This window comes from Ictidomys tridecemlineatus, chromosome 15, assembly GCF_052094955.1.
Source record: "Ictidomys tridecemlineatus isolate mIctTri1 chromosome 15, mIctTri1.hap1, whole genome shotgun sequence".
NCBI lineage: Eukaryota > Metazoa > Chordata > Mammalia > Rodentia > Sciuridae > Ictidomys > Ictidomys tridecemlineatus.
Window position 1 is genome coordinate 11,172,692 of NC_135491.1, and position 25,472 is coordinate 11,198,163.

Sequence of the window (25,472 nt, forward strand, 5' to 3'; positions counted from 1 at the left end):
GAACACAGGGAAATGGTGTCTGATGCATTCCACTGTCTTCCCTTTCCCATCCCCCGCTCTTCTCTTCATTCCCCTTTGTCTAATCCAATGGCCTTTTATTCTCACCTTGACACTTATTGTGTGTTAGTATCCACATATCAGAAAGAACATTTGGACTTGGTCTTTTGGGATTGGCTTATTTCACTTAGCATGATATTGTCCAGTTCCATCCATTTACCAGCAAATGCCATCATTTTATTCTTCTTTATGGCTGAGTAATATTCCATTGTGTATATATACCACATTTTCTTTATCCATTCATCGGTTGAAGGGCACCTATGTTGGTTCCATAACTTAGGTATTGTGAATCGAGCTGCTATAAACATTGATGTGGCTGCATCACTGTAGTGTGCTGATGTTAAGTTCTTGGGTATAAACCAAGGAGTGGGCTAGCTGGGTCAAATGGTGGTTCTATTCCAAGTTTTCTGAGGAATCTCCATACAGCTTTCCATAATGGTTGCACCAATTTGCAGTCCCACCAGCAATGTATGGGTATACCTTTCCCCCACATCCTTGCCAACATCTAAACTTTTCTTGATGTTTCTTTTAGTTAATTCTCTTGGGTCTTTGGGTACTGGCATTTGCTAGCAATAGTAATTTCATATCCTCTGAACCCAATGGTTATGACATATATCTATTTTGTATTGAAGTTTTGTTAAAAACAACCACAACTCCCTTTAGACAGATACTGAATATTGAGGGCCAAAATGAAATGATGATCCAGGGTTTGCTTCAAAATCACTGTGGGATGAGGAGAGAGGAGGCAATGGTCTGAATTAATCAATGCAAGTAATAAATTATAGGATATAGATTAAAAATATGGATAAATAGTGAGTATAGCCATCACCATGGCTACTACTCCATCTTCAAGGTTCCCATGTGAAACTCTTATATAAGCTTTTTTTTTAAAAAAGAACTTAAAATTTGTTTTTCTGTGCCTCATACGTCTGTAATGGACTTGAACCCAGGATGTGGCCCCACAGCCACGCTCAAACCCAGGATGCGGCTGTCTGACTGCTCTGCTCACTGCTTTTCTCGGCCCCTGGACCCTGTTGCTTTCAATTCCCAGGTTCCTCAGGATGTGGTCTTCTTCCCTAAAGACTGGAACCACAGACAGCCTGCTGCGCTTCTATCAGAGGCCTTTGGGGATGGCAGAAGCGTCCCTGGCCAGGAAAATATAGGTAAAATAAAATTCTTTGATTTGTTCCAAATTCGGGCTTAGTGTGTTTTGGGAGCCTCATGACATGGAGACCACAGCCCAGGCGGGGCCCAGAGGAAGAGAGATTGAGTGGCAAATTATTTAAGCTGGATGACAGGCTGTGGGGTTTGTTAGACTCATTCTATAGTTTTGTCTTGAAATCTGCAAGATAAAAAAGTTAAAAAACAAGTGCTGTTGTTTGGGTCTTAAGTATCCCTGGAAGGTTAAAGGCTCGGTCCCCGGAGTGGCAGTGGAGGGGTGCAGCCTTTCAGGGGTGTCCCGTGGGAGGTGGTGGTTTTTTTGATACTGACAGTGCAACCCAGGGGTGCTCTGCCACCAAGCCACACCCCCAGCCCTTTTTATTTTTTATTGTGAGACAGGGTCACGCTAAGTGGCTGAGGCTGTTTCAAACATGCGATCCTTCTGCCTTGGCCTCCAGAGCAGCTGGGATCACAGGCGTGAGCCGTGGTGCCTGGCCCTACTGGAGGTCTTCAGTATGTTGTTGGGAGTGAGCCGAAGGGGGATCATGGGATCTAGCCCTTTACTCCTTTTCTCTTTTGCTCCTGGGCCATGAGGTGAGCAGTTTTACTCTTACTGCTCCTGCCAGGTTGTGGAGCTTTGCCACGGGCCCCAAGCAAAGAAGCCAATTGATATGGATGAACCCTCCAAAGCTGTGATCCCCAAACAACCCTCTTCTCTGTATAAATCTCAGGTGTTTGTTCAAGTGATGGGACGCTAACACGGTAAGTGACTTACTTCAAGGCAAGAACCAACATCACATTTAGCGGCCAACATTAGCAACACGCCTGTTAAAAGGAGAACACATCTGAAAATAGTAGCCAACACCATCCAACAAGAAAGAGAATATCCAGGTAAAAATACTGCTCAGGAAAAGACAGACTCATTGCCTGCAGTTGCTTGTTTCACTTGAAAAGCCAAGAGAATCAACTGGAATTCCATAAGAATTAAAACATGCCAGGAGCCCGGGGTTGTGACTTGGTAGCACAGCACGTGCCTAGAACATGTGAGGCACTGGTTTGATCCTCAGCACCACATAAAAATAAAATAAAATAAAGGTATTATGCCCGTCTACAACTAAAAAGTAAAAAAAATAAAAATCCTAACGGGTTAACCAGACACAAAACAAATATATATGTATATATATACACATGTATTTTTAAATAATCAATCACAATGACCAATAGGAAGCTCTGCGTATAAGAGAATACATTTAAAATAGCCATAATTTTTTGTTGTTAAATGTCAGAATTTAGGTGAAGTAAAATGCAAGAATGTTTTGAAAAACATTTTAAAAACAAAACAAAATAGCATATCTTTATACAGGAGAGATCCAGTTTTCACCTTTCTCCCCCGTGGGCTGGAAGTGAGCACCACAGAGACCTCACAGGGTGAGGAGGTTGGTGAGATGTTACAGTGTGCAACACAGAGCCAGGGACCCTCATTCACTCAACAAATGTTTAATGATCATCTGTTACATGCCAGGTGCCTTTTGTTGTTGTTTTTGGTTTTTTGGGAACAGAGCAATGACATAGACCCGAATATTTTTTTTCCCAGAATTTTATTTATTTACTTTGCAAACACTCTACCACTGACTCCAGCCCAGATCCAAATCTTTTTCTTTATAAAATTGACATTCCAGACAGAAAAACAAAAGACCAAATAAATTCCTGAAATGTAGTGTTGGATAGTGAAAAGTTCCCTAGAGAAAAAAGAATAATAATAATAAAGATGAGGGAGAAAGCAGGAGCGTGAGGGACCTGAAAGATTTGATTGAAAATTTATAACGGGGGTCAGGCAATGAGAAAGACTAGCACCTGAACTCCAGGGTCAGAACCACGTGATCTCCGAGAGACACTGCCTGTCGGGCAGCAGCAATCTGTGCAAGGGCCCTGTGGTGGGAGTCTTCCTAAGCTAATTGGAGAAGAAAGCGGCTTGGAAAACAGACTGGAGCCGAGGAATAGAGGAAAGTAGGGGTGGGGGGAGGGAGAGGAAAGGGGAAACAAATCCTTAGGGTCTACAGCTAGAGAAGGACCTCAATTTAAAATACAGTAAAAGGATTTTTATTTTACGAAGTACAAAAACATCACGTTCTTGAAGGGTCCTCGACGGTAACACGGGCCCTCTTAAGTCTCCCAGCAGGGGCCCAGGAGGGTCCCCGCTGACGCCATCGGATGGGCGACTCCGCCGAGCGTTTAAGCCTGGCCCGTCAGCCACTAACCGCACTCCACTGCCCTGGCTCGGCCTCCGGGTCGGGTCCTCTCCGAGCCCCGCAAACGTTGCGGTTGGTGCAAACCCTGAACCCCTGCGCCGCGCTCGGGTTCCGCCAGGCCCCGCCCGCCCGCCTGCCGCTGAGGCTTCTGGGACTTGTAGTTCCCGCTCTCCGCGGCGGTACACTTCCGGGTTCGGCCAGAGCGCAGCCATTGTCCCGCGCGCGGACGCCTGTTTAAGGCTCCGCACTACAGCCCTTAGGAGCTAACTCGGAGCGGCCTTGTGGATGCTGACTAGGGGAGGGACCAGATTAGTTCAACCCGTCTCAGACGGGACACAGAACCGAGGCAGGGGGCTGCTTAACCCGAGAGCGTCCAGCCACAGAGCCGTGCGGGGCACTGAGGCGGAGACTGGCCGGACCCGAGCAGCGGGCCCGGACCCCAGGTCGGTGGGGCGGGGGCGGGGCAGTGCTTGTCTGACACGCGCATGCGCAGGGATTCGGCGGGAAACTGGAAGAAGTGATGAGTGGGGGTGGGCGTTCCGGTCTCCTAGTGGGTGGTGGTTTAGCCTCGGTCGCGGAGGTTGGTAGAGACTTTGAAGCTGATGCGACTGGAGTCGGCGCGCATGCGCGGATTAATCAGGCGGGGTTTTTATTTGGGTAGGTGGATTCCCAGGTGGGTGAGGACCGGGCAGGGATACAGGGGAGATCTTGAGAAATCCAGCCATCCAATGCTATGCCTGTTTAGTGGCTGGCTTCCCGGTGCCCAGGTTGTTGAAGTACTGAATCGCAGATTCTGGTTCCTGGAGGGAGGGGCTGTGCCACTGTCCTTACACCCCTGAGCAGGGGATTCTGGGCAGGTAGCTCTGGGACCCTGAGCAGACACTGTTCTCGCAGGCTTGGGGACACCCGTGCTTGATAGAGAGAACTTGCTGGAGTTGCGGGTTCTTCCCCAGGAGAAGCAACATTGTTCAAGGAGCTCTAATAGGCAGCAGAGTTCCAGGTTGAGGATACCAGGGGCAGGCTTTGGACAGAATGTTCCTGCACACACTGGGGTTGTCTAATGGGAAGCAGGAATTGGACTGATGATCCTGGACCTGATAGGATAGAGCAGAATTCTAGGACATTCAAGTTGTTGGAGATGCTTGGTTGTCGGTACAAAATCAACCCAGGAAGGACTGAGCTGCAGCAGCTGCCATCAGATGGACAGCTATGTGGGGAGGAAGCAGGATGCTACTAGCATCAGTATGAAGTTGTTGTTGGCTTTGCTTGGGCCACTCTGCTTTCAGGCATGGAGAACGCCTAGGTTGGTAGAGGGACAGAGTCTAGTCTGCAGACATGGGTCTGGAAGGGACTGACAGCATGACAGTCAGTCTGTCATGTTTGGGCAGGAGGAGATGAAAGGATCTGGTTTCCATAAGAACATCTCTAATTGGGCTTGAGAATCCCCAGGTGGCAAATGCCCAAGTCCTGGGACTGATTCTGGGGAGCAGTGCTCAAGCTACTGCTTAGATGTTCTAGTGTTTTGACTGCAGACAGGCAGTGGAGCAGGTGACCCCAGAACCTGTGGGGAGGCTGGTGAGTGTCTGAGGTATCCTAGATACTTTGAGATGTAGAGTGAAGGATGCACATTCTCAGCTCAGGAGCATGGACTCCACAAGACCCCCACACTGGCAAAGGGCCTGGGTCTGGGTGAGAACCTGCTCTCTATACGTGTACGTGTGCCATGGAAGCAAGGAGGCCTCTGTGCAGTGGCTGCTGGGGTGGAGGCCTTGAGCAAGAATCTGGAGAGGTGAAGTGGTGTGTAAGGAGAGACGGAGCACGGGGGGATGGGGTACATTATTTGGGATTTGCCAGGGGCTCTCTAGTCTCAGATGCAAAGACATCCGATTGATACAAAGACAACTGAGTTACTGAGGTGCACTTTCTGGGCCTGGGAAGTGCTGCCCTTGACTGGCATGTGCTGGCATCTGCCAGAGGTTCCCAGTCCTAAGCAGACTCAGTTGTAGTTTCATGCCCAAGAACACCCAAGTTGGCAGAGGAACCAGGTCAGAACTACAAATTCAGAGCCCAACAGGGTGTTGGGTGAGCATCTGGGTAATGGATGCTCTGGTAGACAATGGTGGGACCCTGACCTGGCTGCAGTTTGGACTCTGAACATACACTTTGACATTTGAGCAGAAAAGGGAGGCCATCTTCAAAGAGTTGCTGGAAGGCCAGGCCCGGCTGCTGGAAGGGTAGGCTGGGTGTTTGTTACTGAATCAATTCCTGGGAGTGGTGGTGCTGTGTCACGAACTTCATGCATGTAGTCAATGGGTGTGATTCTGGGACAGGAGAGCCAGAGCCCTGCTGCTGGTCCAAGACAGAGGACCTGGTTTGAGATTGCAGATTCAGGTCCGGAGGGCAGAAGGGTATGTACTTGGGGGTTCTCCAAGTGGTAGGTGTTGCCAGAACCCAGTGGAACAGGGGAGGAACTGATCTATGATGCAGATTTTGGTGGTAGGCAGGAACCCTGTTTGGGCATGAGGTGGGCTTACAGGTAGGTGGTAGTGGAGGAGCTGGGTTGGAGCCGCAGAGGCTTGGCCTGCAGGAGGACTGAGGGACTCTTGGGAGGAAACCTCTAGGAGCACATTTGACACGGGGAATGCATCCAGGGATTGGTGGCTAATCCAGGGGCCAGGTTGGTGTTGGGGACAGTAATGCCAGCAGATGTGCATGGGCACGCTGTATGATGCTGCACTCAGGCCTTGTCCTCTCAATGCAGTTCAGTACCCGGCCGTGCCTGGAGGACAGTATGGAAGGGCAGGATGAGAAGCTCCCAGGACCCCTTAAGGCCTGCACACAGGTGAGTGGAGCCACTGTTCCCCCAAAAGCTCTAGAGCTTGCTCCTCCTCGGGCCCCACGGGCTCACCCTCTGGGTACTCTTTGTAGCATTTTAGGGGCTTTGGTGGCCAGGAAGCTTTTTTTAAAAAAAAATTTTAAATTTGTTTTAATTAGTTACATGACAGTAGGATGCGTTTATTTATGCACTTTGATATACATAGATGGGATATAATTTCTCATTTTTCTGAGTGTACATGTTGCAGAATCACTGGTCATGTAGTCACATATATACTTGCAGTAGTAATGTTGTTTCATTCTACTATTTTTCCTATCCCCACATCCCCTCCCTTCCCCTCCTATCACTTCCCTCTACCTAGTGCCCCCTGCCTTATTGTGAATTAGCATCCACATATTAAAGAAAACATTCAGCCTTTGGTTTTGTGGGATTGGCTTATTTCGCTTAGCACAATATTCTCCAACTCCAACAATTTACTGGCAAATGCCATAATTTCACTCTGCTTTAAAGCTGAGTAATATTCCGTTGAGTAAAAATACCACATTTTCTTTATCCATTCATCTCTTGAGGGACACCTAGGTAGATTCCATAGTCTAGCTATTGTGAATCGAGCTGCTATAAACATTGATGTGTCTGTGTCACTATAGAATGCTGATTTTAAGTCCTTTGGGTATAAGCCAAGGAGTGGGATAGCTGGATTAAATGGTGGTCCCATTCCCAGTTTTCTGAGGAATCTCCATACTGTTTTCCATAGTGGTTGCACCACTATGCAGTCCCACCAGTAGTGTATGAGTGTACCTTTTTTCACCACATCCTTCCCAACATTTATTTTTGCCTGTATTCTTGATGATTGCCATTCTGACAGGAGTGAGGTGTAGAGTAGTTTTGATTTGCATTTCTCTAATTGCTAGAGATGTTGAACACTTTTTCATATATTTGTTGATCAGTTGTATTTCTTCTGTGAAGTGTCTGTTCAGTTCCTTAGCCCATTTATTGATTGTGTTATTTGTTTTTTTGGTGTTAAGTTTTTTGAGTTCTTTATATATCCTAGAGATTAATGCTTTCTCGGAGTTACATGTGGTAAAGATTTTTTTCCCAATCTCTAGGCTTTCTCCTCATGTTAATAATTGTTTCTTTTGCTGAGAAGAAGCTTTTTGATTTGAATCCTTTCCATTTATTGATTCTTGATTTTATTTCTTGCGCTTCAGGAGTCTTGTTTAGGAAGTCAGATTCTAGGCTGACATGGTGAATATTTGGGCCTATTTTTCTTTCTTTTAGGCACAGGTCTCTGTTCTAGTGCTTGAGTCTTTGATCCACTTTGAGTTGATTTTTGTGTAGAGAGATAGAGGTTTAATTTCATTTTGCTACGTATTGATTTTCAGTTTTGCTAGCACCATTTGTTGAATAGATTATCTTTTCTCCAGTGAATGTTTTTTAGCATCCTTGTCTAGTATGAAAGAACCATATTTATGTGGGTTTATCTCTGTGTCCTCTATTCTGTACCATTGGTCTACAAGTCTATTTTGGTGCCAATACCATGCCACTTTTGTTATATGTAGCTCTGTAGTATTGTTTAAGGTCTAGTATTGTGATGCCTCCTGCTTCACTTTTCTTGCTAAGAATTGCTTTAGCTAATCTGGTTCTTTTATTTTTCCAAATAAATTTCATGATTGCTTTTTCTATTTCTATGGAGAATGTCATTGAGATTTTAATAGGAATTGCCTTAAATCTGTATAAAGCTGTGGTAGTATGGCTATTTTGACAGTATTAATTCTGCCTATCCAGGAGCATGGGAAATCTTTCCATTTTCTGAAGTTTTCTTCCAATTTCTTTCTTTAGTGTTCTGTAGTTTTCATTGTAGAGGTCTTTCACTTCTTTTGTTAGATTGATTCCCAGGTTTTTTTTTTTTTTTTTTGAGGCTATTGTGAATGTAGTAGTTTTCCTAATTTCTCTTTCAGTGGATTTATCGCTGATGTATAGGAATGCATTTGATTTATTGGTGTTGATTTTATATCCTGCTACTTTGCTGAATTCAGCCTGCTTGTTTATGTAATCCATACGCATGATAAATTTTTTCCCATCCTTTCACCTTCAGCCTGTGGATGTTTTTGCCATGAGGTGAGTCTCTTGAAGACAAGCATATTGTTGGGTCTTGTTTTTTAATTCAGTCTGCCAGTCTGTATCTTTTGATTGATGAGTTTAGACTGTTAACAAGGTTATTATTGAGATATGATTTGCATGAGACACACACACACACACACACACACACACACACACAGACATTGGAGATCGACCAGTACGCCCACAAAGAACGAGGTCGACCAGTTGTCCCAATTCCCTGTCATTTTGATTTATTTCTGGTTTTTGATTTGTCTTGGTTTCTCATTTGTTTAGAATGTCTCTTTAGTGTAGATCCTCCTTTTGCTGGTTTTCTCGTTTTTCTCTTGCCCCCCTTTTTGAGAACTTGAGGCCAGGAGCTGGGGAAGCCACCCCGATGTCCTGAAAAAGGTATTCCTTATCTGTGTGGCTATTTTGTGTCACTCCAAATTTACCTGAGTGACCTCGGTTTAGTAGCCCGTGCTGGCCAGGGCTGCAGTCATCAGTCTCATTTCTTTTCCCATTCTGTAAAGTATGCAAAAAAAAAAAAGTGCCCTTTTATGACAGTAAGAGGTGATTGTTGAACAGAGAGGATCATTTTTAAATACTCTAGAGACACAGAAAGTGGGCTAAAGGCTTCTCATTCTGATTATACGTCCCCAACTCTGCATTAGTCTCTAATCCTATCAATAATTCAGAGAACTTTTTTTGTGCTCTTCAAAAATATACAGTTCTTAGTATAAAATTCTTAGTATAAAATTCACAATCCATAGAGATATGGAAGTAATACCAGGGGACAACTTTACTGGTTCAGAAAGGGTCCAATCAAAACAGGAAAACATGAAGGGAAGAAGAGCTGAGCTCTGTGCTACCTGGGAACACTTCAGGGAGGAGGTGGCGTTTGATCTGGGTTTTCAGTGAAGTTAGACTTTGAAGTGGGGCAGTGGAAAGGGGAGGGCTTGTATCACGCCATCAGTGGACCTAAATGAGTTTGCTAAACTCTTTTACCATTAATTTTTGCACTGGAAAATTAGACACATCACTCCTTCAGAAAAGTTTGGATGATTTTGTGGAAACTGGGATGTAAATGCAGGAGGCATTCCTAAAACACTCAGTAATTCAAAGTGGACAGAACCTAAGGGAAAGGTTGGTGATGAGTGTGTGTGTGTGTGTGTGTGTATGTGTGCGTGCGTGCGTGCGTGCGTGCACACCTATGTGACAAGCTGGCTTTGAGCATTGAGTTGGTTGTGAGGAGGTTCTGGAAGCTGATACATTGAATTTTCTGGGCAGAAAGGCACCAACAGAGGTTTCCTCTACTCAGAGGAGGGACTCGAGCTCAGCAGTAAGCTGGTACCTTCAGGGACCATGGAGACAAATGTGAAGGCTCAGGTAGCATTTCATGTCCTTTCTCTTGTACTCATTCTATAGCCAACACATTTACACCCAGCTCCTTTGCATCTACCACTAATTAAAACACATGAAGCCAGGATAAACAGGACAGAGAAGGTCTCAGCTCTCAGGAACTAGAGGAAGAGTTGGGTAAAAATAACTGGAAGAATATGTGTGATGCAAAGGGTCTTTGTTCCTGCCAAGTACCTGCTGAGCAGGAAACATTGTTTGTCAGTTATGTTTCTGAACTGATTTTAGCTGTTCCTAAACACACACACACACACACACACACACAATTAACTGAAAGAGTGTGTAATGATTTAAAATACAAGCTAATGTTTATAATTTTTCTTTTTTGAGTAACTTTTCTCATTTCCCAGGTAGAGTTAATTATCATGTGGCCACAAAATTGTTAGAATTCAACTTCAGCCACTTCGGTAGCAAGAAAAGACATGTTTGTTGTCGTCGCACTTTAGAAATGTTGATTTTCATGGAGGCCGTTTCCATGATGGATAGGGCAGGTCCAATAGCAGTTTGGGGTCAAAGCCTGTGGCTCTCTTAGATCATCTGTGGCTTTGTTGTGGTTTTGGCATTGTGAATTGTGTTCAGTTTTGCTCTTTGGTGTTTTAAGCCATTTTGTAATGGCCGTGTAACAACTTGAAGCAGTTCAGCCTCTCTGTCGGCTTGTGCTGTGGTGGTGTAAGTGGCTGGCTCAGCGCTCTTGGCACTGGGCCTTCTTCCTATTGCAGCAGCTCCTGCTCTTTGAATACTCATAGTTAACCTCAGGACCTGCCCAGGAAATAGACAGGGGCGTGTTTAGATTTGGAGAAATCCTTTCCTGCCTCTACACACTAATACTAGCCATTTTATGTAATCCTCCCCACTGTATTAGTGAAACTATTTCTAGATGGTTAGGGTGTTATGGTTTGGGTATAAGGTGTTATCCCCCCAAACTCCTGTGCGAATACAGGAATATTCAACAGTGAAATGATCAGATTATGGGAGCTGTAACCTAATCAGTCCATCCTAGTTTGAATGGGCTGACTGGGTGGTACCTGGGCAGGTGGGGCATGGTTGGAGGAGGTGGGTCACTGGGGTGGTTTGCCCTGAGAGATGCATCTTTTTTGTGGCTGCTTGCCCTCTGCTTCCTGGCTGTCATGAGTTGAGCAGTGCTTCTCTATCCCCTGCTTCCACCATGATGCTGCACCTCAGGCCCAGAGCAATGGAACCAGCTGACCATTGACTGAACCTCTGAACCATGGGCCCACAAACGCTTCCTCCTTTAAGTTTTTTTTCTCAGATACTTTGGTCACCAGGTACTGAAAAGCTGACTAACACAAGGGGAAATAACAGGCACACCTCTGGGAAAATACAACAGTTTGTTTCCTTTCAGTTTCTGATTCAAGAATCAATAGCACTTGCTTCCAGTGTCAGAAGATTTGAGAAGGAGAAAATATACATGAATGGACTGCCACTTGACAGGTCCAGTTATTGCACCCTACAGAGAGAAACTTGAGGAAGCTACAAAGGAATGGTCTTTTTTCAAGGTGATTTTTCAAGAGAGAAACACTTTTGCTGTTTTCTAGGTATTTAATGAAAGAATAAATGCTTTTGAAAAACATTGATACAGATTGAAATGCACAGTGGCCCTCTCCTCTGTATGACTCCTTCAAATAATAGCTACTTTAAAAAAAATTTAAGTTGTAGATGGACACAATACTTATTTAGTTATTTATTTCTATGTAGTGTTGAGGATCGAACCCAGTGCCTCACACATGCTAGGCAAGTGTTCTACCACTGAGCTGCAACTCTAGCCCAAATAGCTGATTTTAATGCTTTGAAGAATGTTCTTTTTGATAATTGCTCAAAAAGTTTCCTCACTGCAATAATGAAATTATTTACCCAGAAATAATTTCACTATTGCAGTGGGAAGGAAGTGAAAGTAGCTAGCATAATGTACATAAAGGCGGGAAAGGATTCTCCACATCTAAACACACCTCTGAATATCTACTGCACTTACTGAAGTTAACAATGAATATTCAAAGAGCAGCATATTTGTATTTTATAAAATTCTATTTATCTTATATATATTGTTAACTTTTCACTCAGTGCTATATTATAGACATCTTTCTTTTTTTTTAAAGAGAGAGAATTTTTTAATATTTATTTTTCAGTTTTTTGGTGGACACAACATCTTTATTTTATTTTTTTATGTGGTGCTGAGGATCGAACCCAGTGCCCTGCACATGCCAGGCGAGCGCGCTACCGCTTGAGCCACATCCCCAGTCCTGTAGACATCTTTCTACCATTTATTACATGTAAACATGTTGGATGCTAAATAGCATTTGGTTATCTGGATGAGCATAATTTATTTACTAGCTATATACTAATGGATATTTAATCCTCTCCCATTTTTGCTATGATAATGTATACCCTTTAGTGAGCACTCTCATACTGCATCTGAATATGTTTTCTGTTATTTCCCAAGGATACCTACAAGTAGATTTAAAGATATTGATATAGTTAAGCATATGTATAATATATATGTGTATACATATGTATATAAAACAAAATGTATAAGCGTATGTAAGCAATATACGTGTGTGTGTGTGTGTGTGTGTGTGTGTGTGTAATTTTTTCACCAGATAATTTTATTTCTTCTTGGTTGAATTGCAAGCATGTTTTCCTTTGTCCATTTTCCTGATGAGGCTATCATTTTCTTAATATTTTGAATATACACATACATACATACACATACAAATACACACACATATATGCTGTAGTCCATTTTATTTCTTTATAACTTCATGATGCAGGAATTCAGGCAGGGCTCAGCTGGAAGTGCTTTTGTTCTGAGTAGTACCTGGGGTCACTTCTGCATTTAACCACCAGCAGGGCTAGCCTGGAAGACGCACAGAGATCTCATGCTCACTGGGGTCTCAGTGTTCCTCCAGGTATCCCTTCTCCCCACAGGGTTAGCTTGAGAGTACCTGTGGGAGGGAGCAGACATTGGTAGGTGGGACATGTTGAGACACATGGTATGTCAAGTCCTAGTGACTCAGAGTGGGGCTCTAAACTGTGACTCAGTTCTCTGTTTTCCTTTTTCTTATTTGTTTTGACTTCTCAGGACTCTCTCCTTCCTCAAGAGATTAACATCAAGGTTGAGGGAGAAGATGCTGGGTCACTGGCCATCCCATCCCAGGTGAGGTAACAAAGGCCTTTCTTTACACTGAGAAAGGTAACTGGTGGGTGGTCAAGGCCAAACTGAAGCAGGCTGGGAAGTGAGTGGAACGAAGTGGAGACAAGAATGGGCATCCTTTCCAAGAAATTTGGTTGTTTTCTGAAAGTAAAAGCTGCACAAATACTTGAGATTGAAAGATTTTGTTTATTTTTGAAGGATTGAAATGATTTGGCTCTACCTAAATGGTTACAGTGGAGAAAAAGAAATGTAACAATCAGGAGACAGGAGATGAACTATAATGCAGAGTCTTTGGTCAGTGCTAGAGGAATGAATTTGGTAAATATGAGTAAATTGGCCCCATATAGGGAGAAGGATTTACACAGGAGGAATGAGATTGGGGGATTCTCTAAGGCTCATATTTTTCTCTGTGAGAGATCAGATGAGCATGGGGACGGGAATTGGAGTGGAGAGATGTCTGACAAGCATGGCAAAGTCTTAAAATAGTAATTTTGGATTATGACAGAAAAGGGGGCCCTAGTAGGTCTAATAGAATTTCTGCTCAATGGGAAAGGATTGCACAGAGGCAGTGACTATTGTGATACTCTAGCCAGCTGCTTTGGTGGCTTTTTCCTCTGGTATTTTAAAACTCCTTTCTCTAGATCAGAGATTGAGATTCAGATTCATTTAGTTTGTAACTAAATTCAGTGGACCATTTAGTGAAAAATCCACAGGTCAAGGGAACATTTGAAAGAGAATTAAAAAAAAATATCAAAGAGAAAGATTAAAATGACTCTAAAGGGAATAATTAAGATGGAAAAGATAAAGAGGGCCCTGGTTAGAGAAGAACAGAATAAGGACTGGCAGGTGCCATAGCAGACATTTCAGTGGAGGAATTGGTCTCACATCATCAAATAACAAGATTAAAGGGGGAAATGGAGCCAGTAGAGAGGAGCAGTCTGCTGTATTGCATGGCTGCAGTAGGTGTTGTTGAAAAACCCTCAGATCTGATGTATCAGCTTAGGAGTAATCTACTGAAAAGCAGTTCCAGGATCAGAGAGCTGGGCTAACCATAGGAACTGATGAGTGATGTGACAGTCCCTGTGTCATGCCAGCTTGAGGTTGCATCCCAGCTACCAACCTTAGGCACAAATATGCATGTCTCTTAACTTTCTTGATCTTCATATGAAAAATGGTGCTGCTAATGGTATTTTCTCACAGGAGCCTAGTGAGAATTAAATGTGACCTGTTAAGACACCACCTGACACCACATCTGGGGGGTTCACGAGGTTGCCAGGACAAAGCTCCAGGGAGTGAGGTAAATGGCATGATTTCCCCTGTAACCAGGAAGACACATCCTCCTCTTTGTGCCTACATTTCTGGGAGCAGGACCATCTCTGCTGCTCGACCAGCACGCTAGCTTCATACTAGAGGTTCTAAACATAGAAGTTAACTAGTGAGATCAAAATAAAGACACATAAACTCAATTTACCTTTTTCTTGCCCAGCTAAGAGAAGGCCCTTCCCAGCTCCTGCCTCAAGCCACCTGGCGATAGCAAGGTTTACACAAGAGACCAGCAGGAGAGAGGAAGGAGCACGCCAGAGAGTGGGCTTTTATTGGGAAACAAAAAATTCAGGGGAAAATTCCATCCAATGAAGGTCGAGGGGGACAGCATTCCAAGGTCAGGGTCAGTGATTGGTTTTAGGGTCAATGGTCAGTCACACCCCCACATGGACAGGCTCTCGAACCTAAAAAGGGTGGGGATAAGCTCTGACACAGTTGGCCTGAGCGCCTCACACCCAGTCAGGTACCCAATCACATGTGAGAACGCTTCCCACAACCATCCTTAGTTTTTGAGGCCTCTGGAGGAGGGGATGGACGAGGAATTATTGGTAAAGAGATTGCAGCTGCAGGAGTTCATTGTTACAGAATTCTGAGGGCACAGTTGAAGAGTTGGAGAAGTTTTGAGGAGCAGGAAGTTTGGGTGGGTGAAACAATTAAGTGGAAGCCAGGTGTGGTGGTGTGCACCTGTAATCCCAGCAGCTTAGGAGGCCAAGGCAGAAGCAAAAGCCTCAGCTAAGCAACTCAGTGAGACCTTATCTCTAAATAAATACAAAAAATAGGCCAGGGATGTGGCTCAGTGGTTGAGTGCCTCTGAATTCAAACCTTAGTCACCCCCCACATACACACACACACACACACACACACAAAGAATTAAGTGGAGTGAAAGTATAGAAAAGCCATATTCGATATTGATGGACTTGTTCAGATGGGTATGTGATACATCTTGTGTGATTCAGGTGAGAAACGAGGACTTAAATCAGAATTTGGGTGAGAGTTATTCGGAGATATTAGAAAACATTTTATACCATCGATTCATTTATTGCAATAACTTAGTACATTAGATTTAGTATATTTAATATTTACTGTACATTAACACTATTGTTAATCACTGAAATCACATTTGCAAACTATAAGTATCTTCTTGTCTTCATGGATCATGGCCTAGTGACACAAATGTCTGTTTTGCAAATGATGAGAAATTGTGGTGGGTCTTAAAGGTGGAAGTCCATAGACCTTTGAGAATGGATAGCTAGTATGTAGAGAGAGGGGTACTAATTCAGTCTACTTTTATTTATTTAATACTTGAAAAATCTTAATACAAATGGTGCATATGCTAAACTGCAAAGGGGAATGTTAATTAAAAGGAAGCATGGATTGATATTGATTGTGAAACAGGAACTTAAAAGATCAATTTTGTTGACATTTGTGTCCTGTAAGAAAAATCAAAGGAGACACAGAGACAAGACGCAGAGGCAGGAAAGGGAAAGAAAGAGTGGCTCCCCTCCAAGCAGCTGGGTTTATTTGTATCAAAAGTAACCCAGCTTGTTAGTGCCATGACTACATTATTATTTAGTATTCCTTTAATCCCAGGTGCTGGATACCTGAGGTCAAAGTCCAGGCTAATTAAAACACAGAGCCCTTTTCTCCAAGGATATTACCTTAGAAATTAGAAATTGCACCTGTATAGTTATCTTACTAGCTTCAGGGAGAAATTGTGGGGCATTCCATGCATGGGAAACAGAGTGCCAGTTCTCCCCCTCACTCCAGAGTTGCTCACCAGAGGAACCTTCCCTGTACATTCCATGGTCAGAATACCTACAGTGGGCCCTGACTTAGAAAAATGCTTATACAGCAGCATTTTGCATATAGTTTCATGGGATTCAGGACCATGTATCTTATTCATGAACCACAGCTTAAGAATACAGTGGTTAATCAAATGTCCTTGGGTAAGGACAGGTCACCCTCAGCACTTTTTTTTGGATCAAAATTTCTGCCCAGTAGTCTTGGAAACAGGCTCTTTCTTGCTTAGAAGAGGCAGCCCAAGAGACTCCATTTATATGACAGTAATACAGTGACATCTCCTAACTGAAAATCTTGCCCATAGAAATAGAAGTGTTACCTGAAGACTAAGGTCTCATGATAAAAAGTCACATTGGCTATCTTTTAATCTTTCAAAATTCTCAGACTGAAGAATCATAAGAGTAACTGCAAGCCTTTACTATTTGTTTAGTAAATTTTGCTTATGATTTTTCATATAGCAGCACAACTAATTCTTTCAGCAAACCAATGGTTTGGGTATAATTATGCTTAATAGAGACGGAATAAATTCACCATTAAAAGAGATTGTGAAGGACTGGGTGTAGTGATGCAGGCCTGTAATCCTAGTGTGTTGGGAGGCTGAGGCAAGAGGATTTTGAGTTCAGAGCCAGCCTCATCAACTTAGTGGGGCCCTAAGCAACTTAGGGAGACCTTGTCTCTAAATAAAACATTAAAAGAGCTGTGGATGTGGTCCAGTGGTTAAGTACCCCTGCGTTCAATCCCTGGTAAACCCCCACCTCAAAAAAAAAAAAAAAAAAAGGATTACAAAATGACCAAAAACTATATATATATATATATCTAGTAAAACTTCTCAGAATTCGGAATTCTAGTTCAGATTTATACTTTATAGAGGAGAAAACCTAAGTCTCTTTTCTTCTGAATTCAGTGCTATTAAACCTGAACATACTGCTTTTCGTTAAGATTTATATTTCATTCTCTGTGTCTCAGGCATTAGCAAGGTCCAGCTTGTGGGCAATTCTGGCCCACTGCCTGATTTTGTAAATAAAGTTTTATTGTGATAGTTAACACTCACTTGTGTATTTTTTGTAATTGCTTTCGGTTGAATAGTTGTGATAGAAACTGTGTAACTTCCATAGTCTAAAATGTTTACTATCTGGTCTTTGACAGAAAAAACATTTTTTGAGGATTTGGAAGGAATTCATAAGTGGGAATTCACCATACAAAATTCAGAATTAATGTTGTTTTATAAGGTGGAAAGAGAAAATAATTTTTGTTGGTTCTTATCTGGAATTCCTTTTTGGGGTTGTAAAAACAGATCCAGCATCCAAAACCCAAAGGCATCCATACACCTTGACTATAATCCTTTGACGCTGACAATCTTAGGACAACTGCCAGGTCATCAGATTTTCCTACTAACATCTGTCAAACATTTCCTTCTCCATGAACATTGAAAGGAAATGATGCCCAGCTGAGCAGGAATGTGTGTCCTGTTTTAGGAAGAAGTGAACTTCAATATTGTAACTGTGGACTTTACTCATGAGGAACAGGACACTTTGAACCCTGCTTATAGGATCCCTGACAGAAGTGTGATCCTGGAGAACCACAGGAACCTGGTCTCTTGGGGTAAGTGTATCATCTTCCTTAATGAAGCTGTGTCTCTTTAAATGTTTTCACATCCCTGTTAAGAGCTGTGGGTTCAGCAGCCAGAATGATTTTTGTCCACACATACGTTGTGTTTGTGCTCTTAATTTCTAAAGAAGATGAAATTTGATTTGTAGGGTAGAAAAGGTACAGTTTCTTGGGCTTGAGCTTGTTCAGTCTTAGTGATTCCTAAAGTCCAAAGCCTGGGACCAAATTCTTCAGTGATTCTGTTTTGTCCCAAGCCTGGAGACCCAAAGTCCCATATATCTTTCCTTAACAGCTTTTCAAACCAGACACAATGTCCTAGTTTGAGTGAGGAAAAGGGTATAAAAAGAACTTTCTCATACACATGTCCATTTGAGATCCAAACACGTAGAGGTCATTGTAGGTGTAGAAGGTTTGTTTGAAAAATCCCTGTAGGAGATGCCACATTTTCCCCACTCTCCTAGTGGACTGTGCATATGATCATTCTTTCTAGGTGTACTTTTCATTGCATTACCTAATAACCACCAAGGCCTCTGTTTTTGAGCATCCTTTCTTGGTTGGAATCACAGGAATCCATGGGCCATATTATAAGATATTTAGGGAACTGGGATAATAGTGTCTCATTCCTTTTTCTGGGTTCATAAATGTAGTTTACATATAGTCTATGGTAGCAGGTTTCACGCCTCCAGTAATTCCTAGTAATGTAGCTTCTAACCTGTTCTGGTGAATATATGCCTGGAACGAATGAGTGTGGGAACCACCTTCTGTTTCTTTGCTAAGGATTGCAAGATGAGGCTGAGATTCTGTGTAGAAAGCCACTCCTAAGTTATTTAGCATCTTCACTTGGCCTTGAGCCAAGGAGATTGCATGCTACTTTGTGGCCCCTCTCACTTATTGGATTATGCAATGCATATGACTTCAGTCTTTGCTGGGCTAGGAAGGCTGCTCTCGTACTTCGGAATTTGGTGTGACCCATTGAGCCTGGACAGCCTACCTCCTGCCTTATTTGGTGAAGAACATTCAATGGATAACCTTTGAAGTTTCCTCAGGTATAATAAAGCAAACACAGGCTCCTGCTCTCTCTCTTCCCAGTGTGGAAACTGGACCTCTAAGGTTGTAGAGACCCCCTCCCCACTGCTTTCCAAAATTACTTTCTGTGTAGTGTGGTTTGTTCAATGCTTCTTTTTCTTAGTTCAATTTTATAGCCAGCCCGCCTCACACAGAGAAGACTCAAATTTCCATTACCCTCATGGGACATGGGTGAGAATTCTGTATGTTCTGCATAGGTGATTTTATTTTGGAATTGGCAGATACTTGGTATTCAAAGTCTTGCTCACCTAGACAAAACTAAGATTAAAAATAGTTTCATTTGAATGCCCTGTTTTACTATTGGACTGTGGGAATTTGGTACTTAACTGCTTATTTCCATCCTTTTGCTTTTTCAACCCAGGTTTTAGGTCCATAGCTGATAACAAATCCAGTTTTTTCATATTTTTCTTATCAGCTTTATTTCTCTATTTGAGCTCTAACATTTTTGTCTAGGATGTCTTATTTTGCTTTCTTTCAGACTTGGCAACTGCACTTGGAAGGAAAGAATCAACTTCAAAACAGAGCATTTTTGATGTGGAATCATCACCTGGAGTAAAGATAGAAAGGTTGACAAGAGATGATCCTTGGCTATCTTCATGTGAAGAAGTTCATAATCATAAGGATCAGTTGAAGAAGCAACAGGAAAAGCAAGAGAGACTTTTTCAGGGAATGGCAGCCACTCAAAAGAAAGCTATTATTCATGAGAAGGTTTGCAAAAGTGATGAATTTGAGAAGAGTGATCTAAATCCCAGCCTTCTTTCACTCCCAGTGATACCCATAAGAAACCATTTTCATAAACATTTGTCACATGTTAAAAAATCTCATTATAATTCTGTTGTAAACAGTTATCAGAAGATTAATGACAGTGAGAAATTATGTGAAAATAATGAATGTGGAAAACTCCCTCAGAGCATCCACCTTATTCAGTTTACAAGAACTCATAAAAGAGATAAGTCCTATGAATTTAGTGACACTATTCAACCTTTTAGCCACAGAGCATCCCTAAATATACATGAAAAAATTTATGAAGAAGGTAAGACCTTTGATTTTAAGGAATGTGGGCAAGTTTTGAACCATGACATATCCTTTAATGAACAGCAGAAAATTCCTATTGAAGAGAGTCAGTATAAATGTAGTAAAACTTCTCAGAATTCATCCCGTGCTCAAAATATGAGAAATAATTCTGAAGAAAAACCTTTTGAATGTAATCAATGTGGGAAAGCCTTTAGCTGGAGCTCACATCTTGTTGCACATCAAAGAACTCACACAGGGGAGAAACCTTATGAATGTAATGAATGTGGAAAATCCTTCAGCCGGAGCTCCCACCTCGTTTCCCATCAAAGAACCCATACAGGAGAGAAACCTTATAGATGTAATCAGTGTGGGAAATCCTTTAGCCAGAGCTACGTGCTTGTGGTACACCAGAGAACTCATACTGGAGAGAAGCCTTATGAGTGCAACCAATGTGGAAAGTCATTCAGGCAGAGCTACAAACTAATTGCACATCAAAGAACACATACTGGAGAGAAGCCCTATGAATGCAGTCAGTGTGGGAAATCATTTATCCAGAGTTATAAGCTTATTGCACATCAAAGAATTCACACTGGAGAAAAACCCTATGAATGCAATCAGTGTGGAAAATCCTTTAGTCAAAGTTATAAACTTGTTGCACATCAGAGAACTCACACAGGGGAAAAACCTTTTGAATGTAATCAGTGTGGAAAATCTTTCAGCTGGAGCTCTCAGCTAGTGGCACATCAAAGAACTCACACTGGAGAGAAACCCTATGAATGTAATGAATGTGGAAAATCTTTTAACCGCAGTTCTCACCTTATTATGCATCAGAGAACTCATACCGGGGAAAAACCCTATGAATGTAATCAGTGTGGGAAATCCTTCAGCCAGAGTTATGTTCTTGTTGTGCATCAGAGAACTCATACTGGAGAAAAGCCCTATGAATGCAGTCAGTGTGGGAAATCCTTCAGGCAGAGTTCATGTCTCACTCAACACCAGAGAACTCATACTGGAGAGAAACCCTATGAATGTAATCAGTGTGGGAAAACATTTAGTTTGAGTGCTCGACTTATTGTACATCAAAGAACTCACACTGGAGAGAAACCATTTACATGTAATCAGTGTGGGAAAGCTTTCATTAATAGCTCTAAACTTATTAGGCATCAGGCAACTCATAATGAAGAGAAATCCTATGAATATAACTAGTTTGGAAATTTATTCCATTTGTTTTTTAAAATTTATTTTAAGAAAGTGCATTTGGTGGGAAGGACTAGTATAAAATGATGCATGTGGAAAACCTTTTAGTTAACCTTCTTTTATTGTATATCTGGAAATCCATTTTCAAGAAAGAGAGAAAGCTGTGAACTACATATTCTAACATAGCAATTCCATGAGCAGTGTCAGACTTGGCCCTTATGTACATCCTACAGATGTAATAAATACTGACCCTTTTCCTTGCAGATAACACTCAGATCTGAATCTGAGAGAGAAAACCAGTTAGATAGACCTTTCTCCCCTCATAGAGTAAATGAAATGCTTGTTGTAGAGAAGATTGAAAAAGTGTTGTAGTTCATAAAACTTAGGCTGGAAAACAGTTTTTCAGAGTGTCATTCTACTACTTAAGTTCTCCATTAGATTGGGATCTGTTTTGTATGGTGCTTTGTTACAAGTGAAGATTTTATAAACATTAGGAAATTGGCCATGATATGAAATGAAAAACAGGACAAGAATACAGAAATTTTCTTTTCTAGAACCATTATGATGTTTATGTATAGATTATAATTGAAAGGGATTATGGGTGCATCTAATTGATATTATGGTTAATGTCAGGTTTTCTTTGTTTTCTGGAATTTATGCTGTTTTGCAACAAGAAATGATATAACGAGTAAAAACAACAAAAGGCACAAAAATTACCATCTTGTTTGACCATTTAGGAAAGACTATACAGCCAGATAGCAAAGATCCCTCAGGGTTCTGAAATTCCCATTTCATTTACCATGAGTAGGCTGCTCCTTAGGACTTGGATTCCCAGGAATGTTCTTTGTTGAAAATAATTCCTTGGGGATTTAGACCAGAAAGGGTCTGTATGAGCAGTTGAGAACATGTGGGCAGTACAGGGAGTGAATGAGCTTATTTTCATATATTCAGAGCAGTATAAAGGAGCACTGTTTCTAAGTGGGGTTTTTCCTCCCCATGTTTGGTATTATTTTTTCTGTGGAATGTGTTCCTAATGTGAGGGTCCCCTGAGAGAGAGAGAGAGAGTGTGTGTGTGTGTGTGTGTGTGTGTGTGTGTGTGTGTGTGTGTTGCTACTCTGGCTGAGTGCTCTTCATTTAAATTAAGCCTGCAAGAGTGCTTTCTAGTCAAGCAAATTTTATAGGTACTCTTCAGTTTTTAAGATTTTTTTCATATACCTTCATGACCCTTGTCCTTGAATCATGAATTCTGATCCTGTAGGTAATCGTGTGCCTAAAGCCTCTGTTCTTAAGTAATAACAAAATAAATGCAGAGATGAACTAAGAGCAGAAAATAGAGGTAAATTCTTTGGAGAAAAGGAAGAAAACCTAAAGTGATATCTGGTAGAGGTAATTAGTAACATTCTGTCCCCATGAAATGACCCTTGGGAACCATCTCTTTGAGGAATAAGCCAGAGCATGTGCCAAACCTGACAATGACAGAAAGTCTCAGGGGACAGTTGTTGATGGCGGGAAACCTTGCTTCTATCCCAGGAGAATCAACTCTTAGTTCCATTCATTAACTTTTGGAAAGGACATGGAATTGTGGAAAATCTTAGTTTAACAACGAAAACTAAATAGTCTCTTCCCCCAATTATAAAGGCAAAGATCTCTGATTGTACAAATTAATATAAATACAGATGGGTTAAAAATTAGGGCTCTGAAGATTTCAAGTTTTGGAAGTGATTTATTCCAAAGAAATTTCTTCAGTAAATGAAATATTTCATCAACAATGTGAAATTTGTAAAACTGTAAAAACATTTGAAATGAGTATTTGTGTGAGTGGTTGTGTGTGTGTGTGTGTGTGTGTGTGTGTGTGTGTTTTCTGGCTACCTGGCAAGGTTGAATATGTGTGTCATGTTTGTGTCATAAATGTATCAGTTCTTAGGTGGTGATTTATGGTTGCCAAGTGTTTGAAGTAAAATAGATTTTAATAATTAAAAAAATTGGAATAATTTTCTGTCATTTATTCAATAATTTTCCTTTGCAAGAAAGGTGTGGTTATTCCAAAATGATCAATCAAAAATAAAGAGAAGTATCAACATACCAAAAATATGAGTTATATTTCTTAGCCTAAAGTTTAGGGCTAAGAAAGGGTATTCAATAGCTTGATTTTAATTACACACACATGACTGTGTATACATTCACACACAGACTGAGCATCTCTAATCTGAAAATCTGAAATCTTAAATGCTCCCAAGTCCAAAACACTTTGAGTGCCAAAATGATGCCACAAGTGGAAAATCCCACGTGTGCGATTTATGTGACAAGTTACAGTAAAAGTGCAGGCATACTTAAATTACCTAAGTTATAGTGTAAATTGTAAAATTGTCAAGTGTCTGTGAAACAAATGAATTTCATGTCTAGACTTGGGTCCCATCCCCAAATACCTCAGTATGCCTATGTGAATATTCTAAAATCTGCAATTCAAAGTACTTCTGGTCCCAAGTAATGTGGATAAAAAATATTGGAACTCTGTACATGTTTTACAGGCCAGATTTCATTTCTTTCATTTTACTTAGTATAATTGGAAATAAAAGTGATGGAAGTGTTTTTAATATCTGGATGTTAAGAAATCCTCTCCTGGGCTGGGGATGTGGCTCAAGCGGTAGTGTGCTCGCCTGGCATGCGTGCAGCCCGGGTTCGATCCTCAGCACCACATACAAACGAAGATGTTGTGTCCGCCGAGAACTAAGAAAAAATAAATAAATATTTTAAAAAATCCTCTCCTAGAACTAATTTTTCAAAGAGTAATTCAAAACTGAATTTAAAACTGCCTAGGAATTATCTACAACCATACTGCACTAATAAAACGTGTAAAGAAAAAACTGCCCAGGAAGCAGGAAGGTGACTCCTCCGCCCAGAAGCTTTTCCTTTGGTTCTGTATTTGGTTAGTTCACATTTTTCTTCACCACAACCTGCCTTTTGAGAGGACAAAGTACATATTGACCCCTGCAACACACTTTATGGCAGTGTGAAACCCTAAGGATGTTAATTTCTGAACTTTCTGCATTGTTGAAAAATGTCAAGGATATGCCATTAACCTGAATTACTAGTTTATTTAAAAGTGACAATAATATGTACAGGTGATCATAAGTGGATCTGTTGAAATTTTAGTAGTTGAGGAAAAGGTTAAATAGAACAATGTCTACAAAAAGGCCAGAAGTTTTTTCCTGATGAAATTTCAAATTCATTTATGTGGTGTTATCATTCTCTAATAGTTGTATGAACATTCCATTATTGATACTCGGTATATATATTATTATGTTGCTCAAGGGTAGAGGGAGTTGCAATCTTTTTAAATAATCTCATGCTTGAATTAGATGCAAGTTCAGTTTGCTGATCGTATTGATCATCTAGATTTGTATGTGACACATCAGTTCCAAGATGTGTTCCCAAGAAGTAGAGCACTCAAGTCACCACAGCTTCCCCCATGTGGTGCATCCTCAACCTGTGTCCCACTAAGGAAGATAGGATGACGGGGTGGGAAGACAGCATGACACTGGGGTATTGTTCTCTGCACTGGATAAAATCCAGTTGTACGTTTTGTTTTTTATTTAAAAGGAAGACTAATGTTTTTGACTTTAAATGAAACTAAATTGTGGCTTTTTGTGATTATGTATGAGACACTCAAATTGTTTAGAAAACATTGAATTTAAAAACTTTTTAAACTAAAATATGGTGACTAGGTTACAGCTCAAGTTAAACTGTAAACAGCAACCCTTACAGGCTGAGCAGCCTCTTGGGTCACATCTTAACCTGTGGACCTATCTATTGTGCAGCAGGTGATCTGGAGCCAGGGCTCTTTGGTGAACAGCCAAAGGTAATTTGGTGAACAGCTTAAGGTAATTAAGGTAGAAAAATTAAAATGGACTTAACATTTATGGCCAATAAGTAACGTTCTCAGAGACATCTGTGTCATGTTTTATAGGCCACAGGGGCCCCTGACCCAAGCAGAGCCACCCAGGCAGGAACGCTGATCGTTGAGAAAGCCTTAGTTACGGACACATGGGTCAGGCTAGGTCTGCAGGATCAAGAGTGCTAAAGTGCAAACTGGGATTCTGATAGTTCTCACAAAAGACATTTAATATTGATCAACCCAAAGTGTCCTGCATGAAAGTTGTTAGCAGTTATTGTTATATAGTCTCTGTAGGAAACGGAACCTTCTCCAGACTGATTGCAAACTGTGGGTGTTTTCACACATTGAAAGGAGCACCTAAAGGTATAGATTATCGCCCCTTATTATCTGGTACTCAAGTTGACCTCTTCATTACTTGTCTTTAGTGGGTCGGTGTGTGGGCCGCATGAGGATATAGATGTGACTAATAAATGGACTCAACCCCCTTGGAATATTTGGTCATGGTTATCATTGAAGAGATGGGTAAAATGTTAACAGGGCCATCCTTTGCTCTTTGTTAAA

General features: G+C 41.5%; 1 protein-coding gene across 5 annotated transcripts; it reads left to right on the forward strand.

The window, feature by feature from the left end:
* Positions 1 to 3,627: 3,627 nt before the first annotated feature.
* On the forward strand, positions 3,628 to 25,402 carry Znf180 (zinc finger protein 180). 5 transcript variants are annotated; one of them, XM_078031934.1, is made up of 6 exons: positions 3,628 to 3,910; positions 6,229 to 6,309; positions 12,917 to 12,991; positions 14,189 to 14,285; positions 17,587 to 17,713; positions 19,284 to 25,402. In XM_078031934.1, exons 1-6 carry the CDS (start codon positions 3,753 to 3,755, stop codon positions 21,023 to 21,025), a joined length of 2,280 nt encoding a protein of 759 aa, XP_077888060.1. In that variant the 5' UTR covers positions 3,628 to 3,752; the 3' UTR covers positions 21,026 to 25,402. The 5 variants fall into 5 exon arrangements, with proteins under 5 accessions (XP_077888060.1, XP_013219638.1, XP_040135069.1 ...); XM_040279135.2 differs by lacking the exon at positions 14,189 to 14,285 and adding an exon at positions 11,183 to 11,336 and having other exon boundaries at positions 3,894 to 3,910; XM_078031935.1 differs by lacking the exon at positions 3,628 to 3,910 and adding an exon at positions 11,183 to 11,336.
* Positions 25,403 to 25,472: the final 70 nt, after the last annotated feature.

What these genes read in the sequence shown, in the direction of transcription:
- Znf180 (XM_078031934.1), top strand. Translation starts at nt 3,753, where the DNA reads ATGCTGACTAGGGGAGGGACCAGATTAGTTCAACCCGTCTCAGACGGG. An exon ending in GCAGCGGGCCCGGACCCCAG is followed by an intron (nt 3,911 to 6,228) that starts GTCGGTGGGGCG and finishes CTCTCAATGCAG; the next exon opens with TTCAGTACCCGGCCGTGCCT. An exon ending in ACAAAGCTCCAGGGAGTGAG is followed by an intron (nt 14,286 to 17,586) that starts GTAAATGGCATG and finishes GTCCTGTTTTAG; the next exon opens with GAAGAAGTGAACTTCAATAT.